Here is a 10,042-nt window from a genome sequence, read left to right as displayed (position 1 = left end):
GTGTTTTGGTTAATTATTTGTGAGACATTGAGATTCTTTATAACTTTGTTGGTTATTATCCTTGTGAATCTTTGAATCATTTTAACTATCTGACTATTTTAAATTTAATGTTTTTGTCTTTGAGTAATGGTGTTATTTTAAATGGTGAAAGTAAGGATGAAAAGATTAAACTTGCAGTTATGAAGACTCATAACATAGTCAACAAGAAGGACATAACTACTATATAGTGGACAAAGAAGAGTCATCAAAATATGGTCATTGAATTAGGAGATTGGGTTTGAATTCATTAGAGAAAAGAGAAGCTTCTTATTATTTAGAGGAAAACTGCACTTGCTGGAGAAAAGATAAGATAATCCATTCCATGTGTTAGAGATTATTAATGATAATTCTAACAAAATTAAATTTAATGGTAAGTATTATGGTTCAGTTGTGTTTAGTGTATTCAATTTTTTTCTTTTGATATATATATATATATATATATATACAAATTCGAGTACGAATTTTTCTGAAGAGGGAGATGATGATACATTTTCAAGAGGCATTTTTGTCATTCTAGAATTAAGGCGCAAAATGAAAATCTTTTCATCTTAAAGGATCTGATTACATTATGCTGGCCTTAGAAATTAAGGAAACCATGAGTTCATTTTAAGAGCAATAATATTAACTTGGCGACACTCATACACAAAGAAATGCATTAATTGTGAGCCAAGAAAGAGAAGACAATGGCCATTAAACTAAATGAGGATAATAAAAAACCAAAATATTCTTTTCAAGTTCATTGAAAAGGCATAAATTTAATACTAAAGAATAGAACAATTATCAAAGATATATTTGTCATCAAATTAAAATATTAAAATAAAAATATAGTTAAACAAAAATCTGTTTGTAATAACTACATTATATGCTCTATATATTAAAAAAAATTCTAGACAATTTCTATTATCGTAAATGATGCTGAAGACTAATATAATTGAAACTATGTGGCATATAAAACTTGTAAAAGAAAAACAGAAAAAAGAAAAGGTAAATATTTTTGCCACGATAATTGTCGAAAAGAAGTAAAGTATCTGCAAATAAGACGATAACAATAAGAGTAATGGCAAAAAGAGGTTTCAATAATTGCGATAACGTCAGATTTAAATAGAGAAAAAGGTTAGATTTAGAAAGAGAAAGGGAGGAGGGTGAACAAATTTAAAAAGGAGATAGATTTAGATTTAGGATTTTTTGTTTTTCATTTTTTTTTGGATAACATAATACGAGAAATTAAAAGAAGAAATAAGAGTAGGTTTGTTTCATGCGCGTCTCCATAGAAGAATAGACACGTGTACACATGTACAATGTTTGGTTGTTAAGACACTAATTTTTTAAAGACACGAAAATATACAAACATACATAAAACACATGTATTTGATGTTTTTCAAAAAAGATGAGACACTAAGACACACTAAATGAGACATGAAATTTTATTCTTTTATTTATGATTATTTTTTAAAATACCATTCTTATCCCTTAATCTTAACCCCTTTTTTCATTTTCTCCTTCCTCGTTCTCCTTTTTTCTCTTTCTTTCTTCCTATTTCCTTTGTCACTTCCTTTTCTCTCCACCACCGCCACTGCCGTTGCTGCCGCACCTTTCTCTTTTCATCTTTCTTTCTCCACCACTTGTTTAGATCCAGATCTGTCGCTGCCGCTATGCTCCACTCTGGTGAACTCATGCAATTCCAACATGTCCAGAGGCCAGAGGCGACTCCGATTACACAGAGAAGATACCCTCGCTCCCTTGATCCAGATCTGTCATCTCCTTCTTATTTGGTTCAGATCCCCTTCTGCCTTTGCTTTCTCCTTGCCACCACATCTCTTTCTTTTCCTCTTCACAGTTTGCACCATCGTCTCTCTTTCTCTTCCTCTTCAGTTTGCTACTATTGTTCTATCTGATTTTACTTTTTGTTCATTCTTCTTTCTCTTTATCTCTTTCTTCATTTTTCTATTTTTTTCAAAAAAAAGTTTAATTTTTTTTATTATGCATCTTTTTATTTTTTAATATTATTGAATTTGTTGGTGAAATTATTGAAATTTTTTGATATCTGAATAATTTATTTTTGGCCATTCAAGAAAAATGAATGCTCATAGAGTGAAATTCTCTGTGATGATGATGACAAAGGTAGAAGATGGAGTTAAACCCCAAAATAGTCCCTAAAATTCACGAAATGCACTGATTTGGTCCCTGACTTTCTAATTGTACTATTTATGTCCTCGAGATTGGAAAAAATGCACCTATTTGGTTCCTTCCCATTTTTCCGTCCAAATTACTTCCCGATGGCAGTGATGTGGCAATAGATTGCCACGCTGGAGTGTCTCACGATATCATGACGTGGCGATTGAAAGTGTTTAAGTCAATGTGGTTCCTGAGCCCCTTTTTAACCCTAACTGCAGAACTTCTTCTCTGTTCGTTTTCACTCATTGCATGGGTACAAAAACCATTTGATTCGACCTTATTTCTCTTTTGGTTCATCACCAATCTTCGGTTACCTACCAAAAACAAACTTCAATTTTCAAGTCTTTGTGAATTCTGAGCCATCTGGGTATTCTTCCTTCCTTGAAAAAGGTAACCTTTTTTCTTCTTTTTTGTTGTTTCAATCTCAAATTCTTCAATGGTACAAGTTGTTGAGAAAGGAGAGAACAACAAAACTCGCATGAGCGATTTCCCAAGAGATCTGTTAAAAAGGTTCATGTCCATGAACCATCATCACCATCATGAGCTACAACAACAATATCACCATGGTGATGGAAATGCAGAACAAGAGATTGGGCTGAGCCTCGGTTTGTCAATAAACGGTCATTTTGGTGTGGACCTAACAGCGAAGAAGATCAAGAGAACAACATCAATACCCGAATTCTCATTCTCAAAGCCCCTCATCAGAGATGAAGATAATAACAACAACAATAATAATAATCAAGATATTGGGGGTTACTCTAATAACATGCTAATGCCTTGCACAACGAATCTGATAAGAACATGTTCCCTTCTAACGGAGACAGAGGAGGAGTGGAGGAAGAGGAAGGAGTTGCATATGCTGAGGAGGTTGAAAGCAAGAAGAAAGCGCTCTAAGAAACAGCGGAGGAATATAAAGGCCATGAGAAAAAAGAGTAATCGTTCTTCTTTCTCTGAAGATATTGTTGCTTTTGTTGATGGAAACTAGCAATTTGGTGGAGGCTACTTTGAATGAATTTAGTAGTTTGGGGAGAACGGCGTCGTTGAGTACTAGCGTGGAAATCCATTGCCACATCACTGCCGCCGTCGGGAAGCAGTTTGGACAGAAAAACGAGAAGAGACCAAATATGTACATTTTTTTTTCAATTTTGATGACATAAATAATGCAATTGAAAAGTCAGGGATCAAATTGGTATATTTTGTGAATTTTGAAGACTATTTTAGGGTTTAACTCGTAGAAAATGGGAGTATTATAGACTTTTTAATATTTTGTGTTTCTTACATATTTGCTTTGTCAAACACAAAATATATATACATGTATTTTGTGTTTATATTTTTTGATATATGTTTCAGTATCTATAACTATGTCTAAAATATAACTAAACACCATCTAAAAGAGACATAACAAAAAGTTAGAAGTTGAAGATTGAAAATTGAAAATGATTGATAGTAAAACTAATTTTAGAATTTAATATATTTTTAAACAGAATCGACTAAAATTTAATTATTAGATATTTTTATTGAATATAATTCAACTTTTATCTTTTATATAAAAAAATTCATTTAATTCTTCATCAATTTTTTCGGTACCTAATCTTTCAGGATCCAAAATAGCTATTTTTACTTTATTCATTCTTCAAATTTTCTTTTGCATCTCGCGGTAAAAATCTGTCTGGTTGGGATTATTGCCAAAACAAAAAGCCCTAATCTGAGTGTGAGTGAGTGTGAGCGAACGAATGTTTGCATTGGTTTACCTGTACGGCATTATAAGGGGGATCACATCGTTATCGTAAAAAAAAAAAAAAAAAAAAAAAAAAAAACCAAACACTTTCTGCACTTGTTTTTCTTTTCAGCCAAGCGGTGGATGACTTCCCCTTAAATCTCTCTCTCTCTATATCTCTCTGCAATCAATCAATCAAATCAATTATTATTATTGATTGAATAATTAATATTTCCATCCGTATCTCTCTCTTTACTCATCATATCAAACGCCATTAATACTGCTCTGTTCTATTCTACAATCTCGAACGATTTCATCGGCTCTACCGCTCTTTACATGCTTTTCTTGATTAGGTACCTTACCTTCCTTTCTCAATTTGTTTTCTTTTGTTTTTTTATCTTTTTTGTTTTATTTATTTTTCGTTTTACCGGCGGCGTGAATCATTCAAGACGCATGCAAAAACTGTTTTGGGGACGTTGTTGATTTCGAGTTCGATGGTTTCTTTGTTGCATAATTACTGATCACTAAAGCAATGCAATTCGAAATTCTAATTTTTTTCTCCCTGTTTTGTTTATGTGTTATGGGCAAAGTCGCGTTCTTGGTTGAAAGGATTTTATTGGGTTGACTTCACTCTCTAGTCAACTCAGTTGTATCTCTTTGCCTGAAGGAACTGTATATTGAAATTCATCAATTGTTCTTGTACCTGTTAATTTCTTGATGAATTTAACAATAGGATGGATTTACCGTATTTAATAAACATGAACAAAACAAAAAGAAAAAAAAAAAGAAAAAAGAGGAGTCCTTTTCCCCCAAAATAATTTGGATACATAAATCATAATTAACCTCTTGATGGTAATTAATTAGTCTTTTATACCAGCACATTTGCTAATTTTCTATACATTGTTATGCATTTAGCCACTGAAACGTAGTTGTAATTGTTCACATTGTTCCCCCCAAAAAAGTTGTGTTCATGAATAATGGTTGAGGTTCTGATGGTAAGTAATTGGTCTGCTATACCAACATATTGTTAATTTGCTATGCATTGTTATGCCTGTTCACATGATGTGAATACACCCCATTAACGTGGGTGAATGAGTGATAATCTAGGGTAGAACAGTTGAATAGTTGTAATTATCTGAGATTGATTTTTGGTCTATTCTGCAGCAAGAATGGAGGTAGCTGTTCCTAGACAACAACAGTCAAATCAACAGACTGAGGATAATCTGCAGTACTCAAGATACTCAAGAACTTTCCGGAATTCAAAGAGAAAGGCCGAGGAGAATATTGTTAACGGGAGTGATGAGGAGCCAGAGCCAGAAGAGGGAGAAAAAACTATGGGAACTCTGGAGAGGGGTTCTTTGGTAGGAATGGAGGTTCCATTTGTGAAAAAAGAACAATCAAATAAGCTTATTGGCAAAAGTCCACACAAAACCTCAAAATGTTCTAGAACTTCTGGTGTTTTGAAGAAAAGAAAGGTTCAAGAAAATCACAAGCATGATTTTACGGAACCAAAGTCAGAAGGGAAAAAAGACCTTCTGTTCAGTTCAAACAGGACTACCAGGAAGGTAGATGAACCAAAGAAATTCAACACCTCAAATAAGAATGACCAATATGAAGATGGTCTCTTGATTGACGATTTGGATGATGATGATGAAATGCTTTTCCTTCTAAAGACAAAGTACACAAGAAGGGCTAGAAGAATGGATGATAATACTACGGTAGCTATCATTTATAATAAATTTCCAATGCTGGGAAACTTGATCTTTTAGGACCATGTACTCAGGGCTAATAATTATATCATACTTCAAGGGTACCTAACTAATTTTGTTTTCAGGTTGTTGAACAGAATCCCCGGAAATGTCATCAATGCTTGAAGAAGGAGAGAACAACTTTTGTGCCTTGTTCTAAATGTATGAAAATGTACTGTCTGCGGTGCATCAACCAGTGGTACGGCAGCTTATGTTTAACTATGCAATTTAAACCATGCAGTTTGTGACATACCCTTACAATATTGGTGTGGTTTTCATTTTTTAATGCAAGGTACCCTGACATGTCAGTAGAAGAAATTGCTGAAAGTTGCCCATGTTGCCGCAATAATTGCAATTGCAATGTTTGTTTGTGTTCAAGAGGAACAATTAAGGTTCAGATTACTACGATCTAATATCCTGTGAATTATATTAATTCTGAAATCAAATTCTATAATGGGAAAAAATGCCTCAAATCACGAGTATATATTAACCCTTTTTCATCTTTTCTTTTCTGTTTTTGAATATTCACTTTCAGACATCTACCAAGGACATAACTGATACCGAAAGGGTTCAGCATCTACATTATATGATTAGCTTACTTGTTCCTTTTCTGAAACAAATTTGTCATGAACAGAGTCAAGAGGAAGGGATTGAAGCTAAAATACAAGGTATTAATCTTCTTCTTTTGGTTTTTGGTCATTACATTGAAGAATTCTCAACAATAAAACATCTTTCATGAACTCAGGGTGTGATATTGAGATACCGCAGAGTCTTTGTGGCGATAATGAACGTGTCTATTGGTAAGTTTCCTTCAGCTTATACTAGCACGGCTTCTTTCCATGTTCTATAAGATCTTTAATTCATTCTTGGGTTGTGGAACAGTGATCATTGTGCCACTTCAATTGTTGACCTTCATCGAAACTGCCCCAATTGTTCCTTTGAACTTTGCCTAAGTTGTTGCCAAGAAATTCGCAATCAAAGCATTACATCACGGGCTGAGATGAAGTTCCAGTATGTGAATAGAGGTTATGATTACATGCATGGTGGTGATCCTCTTCTAGTATCCCCTGTTCTAGAGGCCCCAAATGGTCATATTCAGCTATCTTCATTGTGGAATGCGGATAGTGATGGAAGGATCCCTTGTGCACCGAAGGAGGTTGGGGGTTGTGGTAGTTCTATATTAGAGCTGAGGTGTATCCTACCTCGTGGATGGCTATCTAAATTGGAAGCTAAAGCGCATGAGATACTGAGGTTTTGTGAAATGGAACAAAAAATAGTTCAACAGAAAGCAGCAGCATCAAGTTATAACTTAATGAGAAGGGCAGCATTCCGAGAAGGAACAAATGATAATAACATATACTGTCCAGAGTCCGGAGACATTTCAAAAGAAAGCTTCTTGTTATTTCAAAAGCACTGGTCTAATGGTGAACCAGTTATAGTTCGTGATGTTCTAACACAGGGAACTGGTCTGAGCTGGGAGCCAATGGTCATGTGGCGAGTATTATGTGAAAGTTCAGCTTCAGACATCAGCTCAAAAATGTCAGAAGTGAAGGCCATGGATTGCCTAGCTGGTTGTGAGGTTTGGTTCTTCTATTTCCGTTGTTAGTTTTCACTTTTATTTTGACTATTTTGTACCTAAATTTATACAGTGTAGTCCTTTACTCTCTAAAATTTCCTTGTCTTTCATAGATTGAGTGTGATATTCCTATCTTTTGAGGATTACATACAAATTCTTTTAGCACCTACATTTTCTCTCGATATATTTTTTTTTTGGAAAATAAAAAAACAATAATCTAAATTTGAAATTTGTATGTTTAAGGCTTGTGTACTGAATATGGTATTCTAATGAACAATGATTTGTATTATAATCATAGTTTATATCAATGCCAATATCCTTATTCTTTAGAACATGGTTGCTTACTTCAACTGCCATCTTATTATTCTATTGTTCTATCTTATTAAATCTTAGGTATAGAAGTTTTACTCTGTTTTTCCCGCAGCATACCATCACTCTGACCGGTATTCACACTCATGAACCTTTGTAGGTAGAAATTAATACTCATAAGTTCTTTAAAGGTTATACTGGGGGAAGAACATATAGAAATCTGTGGCCAGAGATGCTCAAGCTAAAAGATTGGCCCCCATCGGATAAATTTGAAGATCTTCTGCCCCGCCATTGTGATGAGTTTATACGATGCTTGCCATTTCAGGAGTATAGTGACCCTCGTAATGGAATTGTCAATCTTGCTGTAAAATTGCCAGCCCATGTCCTAAAACCTGATATGGGTCCGAAAACATATATAGCTTATGGAATTAAAGAAGAACTTGGTAGAGGAGACTCTGTAACAAAGCTTCACTGTGATATGTCAGATGCGGTACGCTAAACTGTAATTTTGTTGTTGGAATAGGATCCTCCTCATTGAATGATAGTCCCGCAATATATTCATTCGATTTTCTATCTTTCCTTTAATTTTAGGAACTATAGCTTTGCATATTAATTTAGCTAGTCCAAAATGATATATTATATCTAGAGCTTTTTCTGTGTTAATATGCATAAGTGTACTGTACACAAATATGAATGAACAATTTGATCTTGAGAGGTTGAGAAGTGGAACTTTGTTTGGAAACTTCTTTGTGTGTCAAATATCAAGCTGAAGCATATTGACTTCTGTTTTTCTTATTTCTTAATTGTCACAGGTGAATATTTTGACACATACAGCTGAGGTAACACTGAGTGGTGAACAGTACTCTGTTATTTCAAAGCTGAAAGAAGCACATGCAGCACAAGATGAGGAAGAACACTGGTCGGAAGAGAGGGATTCTGAGTGCCCAAGTGTTCAACCTTGCAAAGATGACAGAAAACAGATAGAAGATAAAGCAGCAGTAAGCCCCCAAGATATCAAGAAGTGCCCTATTGAAATGAATGGGACAGTCTTTTCACTTGAGAAGTCTAAGGAGGCCGATTCCCCTGCCATCTCTAATGAAGATGAAACCGGAGAAACAGGTGGTGCTCTATGGGATATCTTTCGTAGAGAGGATGTTGAAAAGTTAGAAACATATCTAAGGAAACATTCAAAAGAATTTAGACACACTTATTGCTGTCCAGTTGAACAGGTAGTGTTGTAATAACAAATTACATTTCTGCTCGTTACATTTCTGCTTGTCCTTTGCATGCTTGTTTCTCTAATTAAATTCTTTGGTGGTTAGGTTGTCCATCCTATTCACGACCAATGTTTTTATCTGAATATGGAGCACAAAAGGAAGTTGAAGGAGGAGTTTGGTTAGTACATAGAATTTCACTTCGCTTGCTCAGTGCTTGTAATTTGTTAACTTACATGAATTAGCAACTTTCAGGTATAGAGCCATGGACATTTGAGCAGAAGCTTGGGGAAGCAGTGTTTATTCCTGCTGGATGCCCGCACCAAGTGAGAAATCTCAAGGTGAAATATCTGCTACACAATTTTGATTGCATTACCATGGAGCTCATTTGGTTGTATCTGTTGTTCTAATATCTATGTTCGAAAACCTTGCAGTCATGTACAAAAGTTGCTGTAGACTTTGTGTCGCCGGAAAATATCCATGAGTGTCTGCGTTTAACTAACGAGTTCCGTAAGCTTCCGAAGAACCACAAAGCTCGTGAAGATAAGCTTGAGGTGATTTGTATAGTTTCTTTTGCCATTTTTTTATCATGATGTTAGCTTCAAAACTATGTTATGTAAGAGATGTGCAATATTTTTCTTCTTTTTATGGTGATGGAACAGATAAAGAAGATGATAGTGTATGCAATTGATCAAGCGCTGAAAGACCTGAAAGCTTTGGTCATGTGTTCTTGACTTGACTTGAAGAAAGTTGCTGCATTTTACTGTGGTCATGGCTGATTTTTCAGGTTGATGTCAATGTAGAGAAGTATGTAGAGGGTTGGTGGCACTCGCAATAGGGTGATTCGAATTGTTATTGTTGTCACATTTTGGGGAACAATTTAAATTAGTTTTGCTTTCAAACTCCGCAAAGGAACTTAAAAAGTAATGAATTTATGGTTAAATACCTTGTCCTTTCTTTTTTTTTCTTTTTATGTTATTTTATTTCTATTCGCTTGTAAAATACAGAGAATACTAGATTTTAACCCATGCGATATATGATAAGTTGTTAAACATTATTATAAATTTATAAATGTTATAAAATTAAGCATAATGTGTACTATTGTGAGCATTGCAATTTTGTACTGTGGAGAGGTGTTTTCCCATTTATACCACATGTGCAATGCATGGTAAAGATTAAGAATTTAGAAGAGTACGCGGGAAAATATTTGGGATAGATAAAAGTATACCTAAAGATCTGTAAATATCAGTCACCAAAAAAAGAT

At 34.5% G+C, this 10,042-nt stretch overlaps 1 protein-coding gene across 1 annotated transcript; it reads left to right on the top strand.

Moving 5' to 3' along the window:
- Positions 1-4,014: 4,014 nt before the first annotated feature.
- LOC130967716 (lysine-specific demethylase JMJ29-like) lies at positions 4,015-9,819 on the top strand. Its single transcript, XM_057892710.1, has 13 exons — positions 4,015-4,284; positions 5,096-5,649; positions 5,766-5,878; positions 5,972-6,071; positions 6,215-6,347; positions 6,425-6,479; positions 6,562-7,258; positions 7,725-8,054; positions 8,377-8,793; positions 8,887-8,959; positions 9,034-9,119; positions 9,213-9,332; positions 9,441-9,819. Exons 2-13 carry the CDS (start codon positions 5,101-5,103, stop codon positions 9,510-9,512), a joined length of 2,745 nt encoding a protein of 914 aa, XP_057748693.1. The 5' UTR covers positions 4,015-4,284; positions 5,096-5,100; the 3' UTR covers positions 9,513-9,819.
- The last annotated feature ends 223 nt before the right edge of the window (positions 9,820-10,042 follow it).

This window comes from Arachis stenosperma, chromosome 1 (genome assembly GCF_014773155.1).
Source record: "Arachis stenosperma cultivar V10309 chromosome 1, arast.V10309.gnm1.PFL2, whole genome shotgun sequence".
NCBI classification, from domain to species: domain Eukaryota; kingdom Viridiplantae; phylum Streptophyta; class Magnoliopsida; order Fabales; family Fabaceae; genus Arachis; species Arachis stenosperma.
This window is presented reverse-complemented; position numbering and strand designations above follow the sequence as displayed.